The sequence below is a fragment of the Trachymyrmex septentrionalis genome, unplaced genomic scaffold, assembly GCF_001594115.1.
Source record: "Trachymyrmex septentrionalis isolate Tsep2-gDNA-1 unplaced genomic scaffold, Tsep1.0 scaffold126, whole genome shotgun sequence".
Classification (NCBI taxonomy): domain Eukaryota; kingdom Metazoa; phylum Arthropoda; class Insecta; order Hymenoptera; family Formicidae; genus Trachymyrmex; species Trachymyrmex septentrionalis.
The window spans coordinates 1,391,232-1,404,315 of NW_017304395.1; the positions used below are offsets into that span (position 1 = coordinate 1,391,232).

General features: G+C 29.7%; 1 protein-coding gene across 2 annotated transcripts in view; it reads left to right on the forward strand.

Annotated features, from left to right (window-relative positions):
- The window catches only part of LOC108755825 (DAZ-associated protein 2-like), a 33,106-nt gene that overhangs the window by 19,019 nt on the left and 1,003 nt on the right, over positions 1 to 13,084 (forward strand). For both annotated transcript variants that reach the window (XM_018499134.1, XM_018499127.1), the window contains 2 exons: positions 10,263 to 10,366; positions 10,444 to 10,590. In XM_018499134.1, coding sequence (XP_018354636.1) covers positions 10,263 to 10,366; positions 10,444 to 10,590 — 251 coding nt within the window. The remainder of the gene's footprint in view (positions 1 to 10,262; positions 10,367 to 10,443; positions 10,591 to 13,084) is intronic.

The following is a 13,084-nucleotide window of genomic DNA, read 5'->3' on the forward strand; positions in this document are numbered from 1 at the left end:
ACACACACACACACACGCACATACACACATACAAAACATCCAGGGAGTATCTTAAATAACGTCCATAATCATACAGTGCTATTCCTAAAAAAAACTGAGTCTAAAAGTCATGTATCGTTTTGCAATTTTCGCAACAGTTAAGATAGGTATTAATTTCTAAAGATTGCTGAATAAACTGATAAAATCGATTTATAAAACAATTTAAGATATCCTTCAGTGTTTTTCGTAAAATATTTTGAAGATGTTTCTTAAAGAATTCTTAAAGATATCTTAAAGTTGTCTTAGGACGAAAACGCATTCACATTTTGACGAAAACGCAGAAAGCGGAAAAACGGGAGCCAAAACAGGAGAACTCGCGCAGGTAATAAATGGTTCCGTTTTTCCGCTTCTTGCAACAATACAAACATTGCACTAGCACGAATAGCTCGTGTTGCAAACACTGATATGGTGATATTTGGGGCACTACAGCCTTGATTCAATTTCTCAATTGTTCCGACAAAAACCACGTCAGCATATTTAACGTTAGAATATGTATACGGCATATATGTGACAGAAAGTAATTTACTCGATGGCTTCTGATGAGTAACTGACAAATTTATAGGAGAAGGGCACAGAAATGTAAACAAACAAAAAAAGTTTTCATCTGAAAATAGAATTATTATTATTGTTTTCGGGTATGATTTCAGTGACGATAATACTTCAGAGGCAGTGTGAGAATGAAGCAACTACGTTTCGTCTTTTTTGTAATTTTTGTCCAAAACGAAGCAAAAACAAGCATATCTCTACTACTTTTTTTCTTAGTTTATCGATCCCTTACACGCCTCGAAGTTTTAAATTCCTGACATCCTGTATATAGGGTGTTTCAGACCTAATGCATTACCTGCAGATTCTTGAAATCATTTTAAGGCGAAAATTTAATACCATAGTCCAGGCTAAATATTTGTTTTAACATAATAAATATCAAGAATTAGAAATTCAGTCAATTTTATTTTCGTCTACGTAATATTTATATCGATATTAACAAAAGGCAACTATTACCTTTTACTTTGCGTTGTAAACCCTCGTACCATATCTGAACGCGCATATTTTAGACGATATAATTTGCTAGCTTTAAATGATTATAATTCAAAAACTATTATATCCTCGATATTTTAATATTAGAATTTTAATTTCAAAATAACTTAAGAAATCTGCTATTAGCAGGTGGTGCGTTAGGGCTAAAACATCCTGTACAGGATGTTTCATTTTGATTGACACTTTAAAATATCTTAAGATGAGGAAGGATTGGAAAAAGTTTCATATGAAAGTGATGCGATTTCGAGAGGGACATTGTTTTTTTGTCATTTTGTTTTAGAGATACCAAAAAGATATGAAAGTCACCTTCACTTTTTCTAAATAGAATTATATGATTCTCTCTTCTAATTAAAAAATAGAATAAAATTCTTATTCTATTCGCATCTTAGATGAGGAAAAAATACTGAATAACAGACTTTATCTAAGAAACTATTTTTATCAAACAACAAACTTATGAATTAAATTTATAGAATGATACGGAATTATTGGATCAAGCATACAATAGCATAGTTATGTTTAAATGACGCAATGTTTTCTATAATTTATATGTTTGTACTGTGCGTCTTTTATTGTTGTCTCATCAGATAAGATTTGACGTTCGACGCATTAACAACTTAATAACGTTTCGATGATCATGTAAGTTACGAAAAAATTTTTGCTTGTTTTATTATATAAACTCGATAAATTATTGTATAGTGTACCAGGAAGTGCAATGACATCGCCGTTACATCACTACGCTTAGCTGACTGATTTCTGTTAACATTTTATATGTGAGCATTAATAAGGATCCGAAATTGGATCGAAATGTTTGCAATTGAAATTATGTTATTTTAAATAAACCAAACTTTACATTATCATTCTGTGTTAGCTCGAATAGGCATTATTTGATTGTATTGAAAATTCTTATTGTTTGCGTAAAAGCATTTTGTTACAACTTAAAATATCAACCACATTTAAATGCACGAACTTTAGGCGATATGATTCGTTAACTTTAAATACTTATAATTCAAAAATTATTATAGCTTCGACATACTCGCTTATTTTTAACAATAGAAAAAAAAGTGTCAAAAATTATTTGGTTTCGAGGGACACATAATGAGATATCAGTAATTTTTTGTAGGTGGAGGCGTAGTGGATAAATAAAAATTAAATCTGTTTTTTAAATGGAATGATGTTTTTTTATTTGTATTCTGATAGAGCGTTTTAAGACGAATACGGTGATCTATAATTGAAAGTCATTCAAGGTTACACAAGGTCAGCTGTAATGGAAAATAAATTGTTATAAGCCACTCTTCGAATATTTTACTAAATTTCTTGTTTGCGTACTTACCATAACAAGTGTTCAAAATAATGAGCCTGAGCATCGATGCATTTTTTCTAAAACGTGTTGATATAGATAACACTGCATGACGAATTTCATAAGGATCAAGCGCAAGCTCTTTATGTACACTCCTTCATGTCTTCTCTGGCTAGAATTTCGCTATATACTTGTTGTTTTAACTTTCCCCACAAATAAAAATCCATAGGTATTAAATGTGAAGAACGTGCGGGCCATCTGTTTTCTTATCAATTCAATGATCTCTAAATTTTCTGTTTAGCAATTCAGTAATCCGTGCAGAATGAGCGTAACATCTATCTTGTTGGTACTATTGATTGTCGTATGTTCAGTGAAAGAGAGAGAGAGAGAGAGAGAGAGAGAGAGAGAGAGAGATATCTAATAATAGTGGCAATATTTCTATTAAAACTATGCATACTTGCGATTATTTAATGTCTTATCGATAAAATAAGGACCAATTATTTTATTATTAAAAATTCCGGTAGACGTTTATGGACCAAGGTCTCTGTCTGTCCACTTCTCTCAATTAATGTAGATTTTCTATTGACCAATAGTACATGTTGCGTAGATTTACTTGTCCATCGTTTATGAATATAGCTTCATCAGTAAATAAGATTTCAGTGAAAAATATCCTCTTGTAGTCTTCGTAATGCCCATTTACAAAATTGTATTTTGAGAATCATTGCCATGTAACTCTTGATGAAATGAGTTATGAAAAGGATGAAATTTGTTGGAATGGAGTTCCAACAAATTTCATCCTTTCCATAACACCGCAAGACACTTCGTTCACTAATACCATTTTCATGTTTAAACTGTCTTTTACTGATATGTGGATTTAGTGCTACAGCGGCTAAAATTCATTGAATTTCCGTCGTTAGTTGCTTTCTTGATTCGTTTGCTTTTATTATCCACACTGTTTCTTGAAAAATTTTTACTATGTTTGAAAAAACAGCATGAGGAATGGACACAATTGGGAAATCTTTCAGCATACAAATGCACTGCTTCTTTCATAATTTGACGACATTCACTATACATGAAAATTATACCGACTTTTTTTACTTTTATACAAACGCATTTTGCAAGACACGTACTTTTTTTGACCAATAGAAAAAAATTCAAACTGATCAATAAGTACGAATAATGCTATGTGCGATTTAATGTTTATTTACATTCAATGATATACTTGAACGATTACGAGTGGTATATCAACAAGCAGAAAAGGCACGAAATTATTCGAAGAGTGCCTTGAAACAATTTATTTTCCATTACAACTGACCTTGTGCAACCTTAAATGACATTCAATATAGGTTACTGTATTAGTCTTAAAACGCTCTATCAGAATAAAAAAACAAATCATTCTATTCAAAAAAATAGATTTGATTTTTATTTATTCTCCACCTACAAAAAAATTACTGATATCACATTATGTGTCCCTCGAAACCAAGCAACTTTTTTTTGTTCAGTACTTTTCTTTTTATTATTAAAAACAAGCGAATTGTTCTGTGGCTTGTTTTAGATGTTTTACCCTGTGTATAATACAGGATAATTATTTTAATCGACGCATTGAAATATCCCGAGAAATATAAAATATACTGAAAAATATTTTAGACAAAAGTTGCTAAGGGGAAAGAAGATGGTGACCTTGGTTGATCTTGAGAATGTCCTTAAGATCAGATCAAAAAGGTTACCTAAAATTTTTTAAATTGAAACCTGCATTTTTTTATTTCATATTTATGTAGCTCACTTTAAAATCTTTCCAAAATACTATAATAAAGTATTTTTTCATTAAGTATTTTACAAGTTATAAGACTTGAAAGTTATCACTGGTCAACATTGGGAGTGTTCCATTTGATTATGTTAATATTGACCACCAATCAATTGTTATAAGTAATTTTTCCAACTCATCCGAATCCAATTCTTTTTATTTTTCTAATAAAAAATAGGGGTTTTAGATTAAAGAATTAAAAGAAGCTAAGTTGACTTCTATATGACTTTGACTCATATACCCACAGTTAAACAAATGACATTATTTTATATTAATTCCCTTGAAGTTATAAAAATTTTGCACGAAACATTTTATCGATACGAGCTTTGCTTTTTGAAAAAAATCAATGCGTCATTTAAATAAAAATTTATTAAAATTACCTTGAAATTCATTGTATGAGCTGAACATATTACCATAAAATCTAACTCGCGTGTAGATTTTTTAAGCTTTTTTTTAATCACATTCCTGTACCTTGGAGAAAATTAATCGTTAATATTTGAAATTTTCTCAATTCATCCAAATACTTGCGCCAACGCAAAATTGGAATTTTTCATGGAAAAATTGCCTATTATAACAATTGATTGGCGAGTCAATATTAACGTGGTCAAACGAGACGTTCCTAGCGTTGATTTGTTAATTTTCGAACCCTATAACTTGTAAAGTACATACTTAATTAAAAAATACTTTATTGTATTGTAGTGCTTTGGAAAGGTTTTGAAGTCGGCTATATAAATATGAAATAAGAAATGTAGGTTTTAATCTAAAAAAAATTTAGGTACCTGACCTTTTGTGACTTGACCTTAAGGACATTCTCAAGGTCAACGAAGATCATCATCTTCTTTCTCCCTAAGAAGTGAGCAACTCTTGTCTGAAACATTTTTCCATATCTTTTATATTTTTCGCGATACTTCAATGCGTCGATTAGATAAGGTGTGCCATTTTAATGCATTAAGATTTCTCGAAAACTATGGTAGATGCGGAAAAATGTTTCAAACAAAAGTTGTATGGTTTGAAAGGAGACTTAAAGAGAACGTATTATTGATTTTACCTTAGGCATCGTCAAAGTTAAGACAAGGGCACTTTAAATTTTTTAAATGGTATCCATTTTTCATTACATATTTTTGTAGTTCGAAAGTTTTTTAGAACACCATAAAAAAACCATTTTTTCATTAAATACTTTTTGAGTTATAAGGCTTGAAAGTTACAGTACTGTGGGTATTAGGATTATCATTACCATGTGGTGTTCAACCACGATTAAAACCTCTTAAATATTGTTCAGCATTATGACCTGGATAATATTTGTCAAGATCGAGATCATTAGAGGTTGTTCCATTTATTTTTATTTCTACACTAAAATTAATTTATTTTTACATAAAAATGAAAATAAGGAGAATAATTAACCTCCAATGTGGCCTTGACCTTAACAAATGTTATGAAGGTCATGATCCTGAACATTATTCAAGAGGTTTTAGCCATCGGTCGGACACCTTGGATACACTGTTAAAAATATTCTGAAATTTCATTAAATTTTAAGTTACACAATTTGAACTTAATTTCATGACATTACATTAAATTTAATGTATTTTTCATGAAAATTTATGAAATTTAATGTACACGTTCATTACATTTAAGTAATTACTGTAACTTAATTTTCAATTAAATCATTCATTACTTTTAATTTTATTCATAACCACGAGTTTCATTTACATGTAAAGGAAACTCGTGGTTACATTTCTAACAATGTAATACAAACGTCGGTACTGTAACTTTCAAGACTTACAACTCGTAAAGTTGCCAGCTATTAAAATTCTGGAATCGAAAATAGGATTCCATTAACAAATTTAAATTTAACCTTGACAGGGGTTTTCAAAATAACCGCAAGGTCAAACAAATGTCAACATTATTTGTCACCCCCGATATTCTATATCTTTCGTCTAAAATGTTTTTCGATATTTTTCGAAATATTTGGTTGGGGTAATTTAAGTAGAATACTCTGTATATATATTCATATAAATCAAGCACCCCAAAGGAAATAGAAATCTATCATGTTTATCTTATGTATCCTATGTTTTTCCTGTGTAGCAAACTTTGAAACTACACGTCTCTGCATAGAAAAACACCTTAAATTAATTTTAAATATTTTTATTTGACTATATTTTCCTTTTAGAAAAAAACTGTTTATATTATTAAATTATCTGATTAAAAAATTTCATAATAATTTCTTAGTCTTATTTCGGAAATGGTAATATTCACGAATCTTGCTGTATCGAATCATACCGCGGTTAGTAACAGCAAGAGAATGGTGGTGTGTGCATGTCTTATACGAAAATGATTATTCCGATTCTCCATATACAAAGATAGTTGCCGAGGAAACATTTCATCGGATCTCTTAATCCAGACATTAAAAGTATCACGTCTTACAATTGGAACAGAAATTTATCTGAAGATATAGAAAAAGAAACAAATAAACTGATGTTGATTGTTGATTAAATGATATTAATTTTTGTTTTAACACTAATTTCATATATTTCAAGTAATTGCATTATATCGTTTAACAAAAGCGTTCATATTTTTGAAGTTTAACATATATATGTTTAATACTACATAAAGTTAAAGTAAAAATAAGTGTTTCATCTTCTTAATATGATCTTTTAAATCTCGAAAGAAAATACTATTAATATCAAAATAATAATATTGTGCTTTTCAGATAATTATTATAACATTAATATAAGAATATAGTATTATTGAAAATTAAAATTATTAAACTTAAAAAAAAAGAAAGATTTTATATTGTTGTTTTATATTATATGAGAAACTATGATTACGTTGAATAGAATATAATCATTTTAAGTTGCGAGAATAATTTTTCTTCTCTGCGAAATGACTTATACAAAAGATAATTTTTGAGAGTATTTTGGAAATACTCTCGACGAAGTTTACAATTTTTATTCAAGGAAAAAATTAAGTTTCATTTAAGAAATTAGTCACTTTTAAAATTTCTTGAAAACAACGACATTTATGACATAATTCACATCGGGACCATGAAACCAAACAATTTTTGTCTAAAACAAGTTCCTGAGTAGTTACCTCAGCCATATTGATTGAATCATGACATCATAAGCGAGAAATGACACGTTGATTTTTCTTGTATACCATTGTAAATAAAGAGAATTTGGATCAATCGAAATTATGAGATCGCTTTAAAACACTTATAAAAATGTGCCGAGACTGTTCTTACCAGATAGACATATAAGATAGATCTTCGTGTAAGAAAAGATTCAGTATCAACTTCATAATGCGAAATAGATCAGTATTCATAGTCGATTCTTACATTCAAGACTGTCTTAAGTCCATCTTAAGATGTCGTGAGTCAATCAGAGGACTATATTAACATCTTAAGATTTACAAGATACATTATATGTATTTAAGACAGTTTTAAAATAAAAACGGACTATGAATACCGTCCCATATTTCGTGTTTCACCGTTGGTAGTCACTGAGAAATGACGCGGAGCAAAAGTAGGCATGATTTGGCCAAACTGTGCACACACTATATTATTCCTTCCATTATGGCAGAAATATAGGATGTGTTCCAAATTTATTGCCAGCACTGAAAATGTTACAGTTTACGTTACATACACTACAGATTTTCATTTACAGACTTCTATCATAACACATTAGACTGCTAACTCCGCACTTTTTTTCCTGTTCAGAGTATGTATCACTTGTGGCACACGCGCAAAACATCATACGTTTATATATTTTCATATACTCGAAGAGGTTATATATACACATAGAATGAACGAAATTAGACTTATTCAATACGTTTTTGCATGAAATGAAAGAATCTAAAATGATCTGAAATAAATAGTGGTGCACATAGTTCGTAACAGTTCGTGAAAATTAGAAGTTAAATCGCCATATCTTATATACTTAGGCTACGTTCCAAAACTTCCTCTCCGAGGAAGATTTTACTCTATGCATTTTACGCTATAGTATACGTTATGTGTACTATATATTTCGAATAAAATTTTCCTCGGAACGGAAGTTTTGGAACGTAGCCTTAAAAATTAATCACAAAGAGGCTGGTCACGTGACCTATTGACATTTCTTTTTTTATACATGACGATTTTCCATTGCACATTCACTACGTGCAGGCAGTACTTTTATGTAGGGAAAAGTGGGGAGTTAGCAGTCTAGTATTATAATAGAAGTTTGTGTTTTCAGTACTGGCAGTCAATTTTGGAACACAGCCTGAGAGAGAGAGAGAGAGAGAGATTGTCCAACTGCACACACCATGTTATCCCTTCTATCATGCTTGGAGCGGATTATATCGGATAGTGATCAGGTCGGGCTAGTCCTGAACATTCGGGGTCTGATCGACCCGACCTGGTTATTACCCGATTCGACCCGGCCCGTATTTTCGGGTACCCACACATCCCTAACATATATATATATATATATTCATATAATTTAAAATAGTTATTTTTATTTTTTGTAATTTCATGAAATATTTTTATATGATTGTTAATAATTATTGTATACGAATCTGTTATTCTATTATCTCATTATCAGTAATGATTATTTAAAAAGGTACAAATTATTTAAAATTAAAAGATTTAATTTAAGTACATGCTAAGAATTCTTATATTATTTTTAATAATTTTAATAAAGTCTTTACTGGATATTCTTTTTTCATAACGTTTACTAAAATTAAATTTAAATAATTATTATTACATAAGAATTTTTTTTTGCTTATTAAAGTTATGAATTCTCAAAGAATTTACATTTCATGGAAAGATAAAGTTTAATTACACGCTATTATTTCTTAGAATGAAAAGGAGCAGCTAGAGGCAGCATATGTGAAAGTTAACTAACACAGAAGTACAATAGTATATAAATTTTAATAAAAGGACGCGAGCTATTATTTAATAACTATTTATGTTTAACGGTTTTTAAAAAATACTAAAGATGACTCAATAAAGGTCGAAACATTTATTATTATAGTTATTTTGACAAATAAATGTATTAGGTATATAAAGATATTCGCAAATTTGAAGCTAGCTTAGCTTTAATGTTTCTTTATTAATTAATTTGATTTAATTTTAAAGCTGTTTTATATTATTACTTTTGTATATTGTTGCTCAGAATTATAACCTTAATATGTCAAAGTTAAGATAATAAAAATTCATTTTTACACTAAAAATAAAAATGAAAGGAATAATCTCCAACAATGACAATTGTCTTGATCTTGATATATAATGTCAAGATCATAACTCTGAGTAACATTCAAAAAAATTTTAACCGTCAATTGGACATCTTGAATAATGCAAATGCTGATCACTGTGTACCGTAATTTTCGAATATCATAATTCAAAATTTAATGAAAAAATACTTTTATATTATATAATGTTTTGGAAAGCTCTTAAAATAAGTTGAAAGAATAAGAATATGCAATAAAAAAGGGATTTCATCAAAAAAATTAAAATTAAAGAACAAATATTGAAGAGTTAAAAAATTTTATATAATCCTGATCTAACCTTATCTTTTTAAAATCAACCAAGATTATCTTTTTTCCCCCTCAAAATCAATCCTATAACTTTTGAAATATTTTTTTTAAATATTTTAATAATTTTTCTAAATATTCTGATTTCTAAATATTTGATTGTCAAATCTAAAATGGGACACCCCGTTTATGTTGTATAGAATAAATATGTATGTACACGCACACGCTTACACAGGATGTCTCCTAATTACTGATACAATACTCGTGTAGATGTAATTATGTAATGATAGGTATACCGGAAAAACAAAAGGCATAATGATATTATGAATTCTAATCATAGTGATATGATAAGATATATGAATCCTATTTTATTTTAAAAGAATAACATATTCTGTGCACGTGTATGTATTGCTATTAGAAGTCAGGCTAAAAATGGGAAATGGAATGCTAGGGTTGATCCTAATGCATTAATATAAACGAAAGAAATATACCAAAAATATCCTCTTTTTCTTTTAATATCTATTTCAAATGTATTACTTTTTATACTGGCTATTGAAAGATTTTGATAATATTCATCAACAGTTGCAGGCGCCGCCCCTTATGGAGTATTTCCCAATCAGCCTCAATTGTACGCGACGCAAGGCCCGCCGCCGCCGACGTATGATCAAACTCTTACACATCCTATGGTGAGTCACTCGCATTATTTCGTTTCTATTTGAAAAAGAACAATAAATTTCATCAACAAATATCGATTCTCGTTTAGATGTATCAACCAATGTACGGGCAAGGGTACCCTTTACAATATTACCCGCCAGGATATCCCTTGCAATATTATCCGCCGTTAGCTGCGACAACAGCTTACTATCCTACTATGCAACCCGCCCCTGTAAGACCTACCATTATGGTACCTGTAAGTATATCAATATGTATTTCTCTAAAAAAAAATATTTCTAGGGAAGTTTAAAGCATGTCGTTGCACAAACTTAATTTTTTTTAAATATACATTGCTCCAAAAATTAAAAAATTTACCTGTTCTGCCCTCCAAAAATAAACAATTTTCAAGAGAATATAACTTCATAAAAAATTATCATAATGAAATTATCTAAAAAGCATTTTAAAGCTTAAAGTCTTTATTTTTTATATCATTAGTACAAATGATTTAAAGAAAAAAATTTAGCTTTTTCTATTTGTTTTTTAATATTGAGCATTGATATTCCATTCGTCTTCTGTCATCAAAGTCAAACAAACGCTTTTTTCAATATTAAATAATTCAGTGAAGAAAATTGTACAGTGCTCAAAAAGTACGCAAATTAAAGATAAAGATTTACTCTTTCGAAAGTTGCTTTTGTATGCAATTTTTAATTTACACTATGGAAACTTGTAGATCAAGAGGCCACTAGTGATTTTGTTACCCATAGCGACAAGTATGGCAAGTGGGTAACCTTTTATTTTATGTAAAACATAAAAATAATACATATTTAAACCCTGTCGTGGTCGCTTCAAGGGGAGATGAGCTTTCCAAAATGTTGCAGATTTTGATTTTTGAAAGCGTCATGATTGAATGTTGTTGCAATCGATAGTTAATACCTTACTAACAGCCATATCTACCCAAATATACAATTTTAGATGGAATAAGAAAATTGTACATGTTCAGGTAGGTATGGCTGTTCTTCGTGACCATCCGAAAGGAATGGGAATCATATTTCTCGACAATTGATATCAAAATTAAATAATAGAAATTTAACTTGGTCGCTTTTTTATTTTTTTTTTAAATAGAAAAAAGTTACCACTTTGACCCAGTATGGCGGTCCCTTACACCCTTCTGAGGGGTATGGGAGTCCGCCTATCTTGAAATAAGGGTATTAATTGCAACAATATTCAACTTTGACGCCTTTAATAGAAAAATCAAAATTTTAGAAAGTCCACCTTCAAGCGACCGCGACCGAGCTTAAATATATATGTATTGTTTTTATGTTTTACATAAAATAAAAGATTATCCACTTCCCATACTTGTCACTATGGGTAACAAAATGACCACAGTGGCCTCTTGGTCTATTGGTAAAGTTTGTAAAAAATTTTGAGATTTGAATTTGTATCTATATCCGTGTAAATCCGTAAAAAATCAGTTATTTAAACTACCGATCTAAAAAGTAGAAATTTAAAAGCTTTAAAATGCTTTTTTTGGATTATTTCATTATAATAAATTTTAACAAAGTTACATTTCCTCGAAAATTTCGTATGTTGGAAGACAATATAAGTGATCCTTCAATTTCTTGACGTAGTGTATATACAATGTATTTGATTTAGATGCATACACTCAGTTTTTTTTTTAAATTATAAACAATTTTTCGAATAAAAGTTATTTTATGATATATATATACATACTTACATATATGTGTGTGTGTGTGTGTGTGTGTGTGTGTGTGTGTGTGTGTGTGCGTGCGTGCGTGTGTGTGTGTGTGTAATGACTTAAATAATATTCTTGAAACTTTCACGGGTGCTTTCTATATAAGATTATGCGTTTTGCGGGTTTTCTCCGTGTTCCTGGGGAGTGCAGTATCAGGCTGCTCCTCGCCCTGATGAAGTGGACTGCAAGGTTCACGAAACAAGCCTTCGGCATTTCAAGAATGGATCTGAACATGAAAAAAATCAGCGAAACGCATAATCTTATATGACTTAGATAAGTTTAAAATTTAGTAAAATGTTTTTAATGACAGTTTTAATTCTTTAATTAAATAATATATCCATTTTATTATAGTTTTTTGTAAGGTATTTTATGAACGAATTCAACAAACATGCAATAAAATCACAATATCTCATGAATAATGATCAAAAAATAAATTTGTTATAAAATAAGCTGAAATCATACGATGTTCGATTTCTTGAATGATAAGCATACATGCATACTTGCTCTGATGCATTCTAAAATACATTCATGCCGAAGACATAGAGCATGGACTGTGCCATTCGTGTGTAACATTTATCAATAAAAATGAGAGATAAGACGCAAAGTCTTTATCTCTTTCTATTTAGCCAATCACAATGTGTTAGAAAGAAAAGGAAATTGACTGTCTTCATTCTCTCTCTCATTTTTGTTGACCACATTTGATATATTATTTAAATACGAATGCAATCCATGCTCTATAAGCGGTATTTATAGTTTATTCTTATTATAAGATCGTCTTAAGTAATATTTTAAGATGCTACAGCCCTCTAATGACATTATTATGATATTCTTATGACATCTTAAGAATGTACTTAACTATAATCTTAAATATAAGAATTAATTATGAATACCGGCATGCTGATATGCATGATTTCTGTATTTATTATGCACTACTTCGTAGCTTGCATACACTGAGAAAAAATGGTTTGTTTATTTAAATAAGATATATATATATATA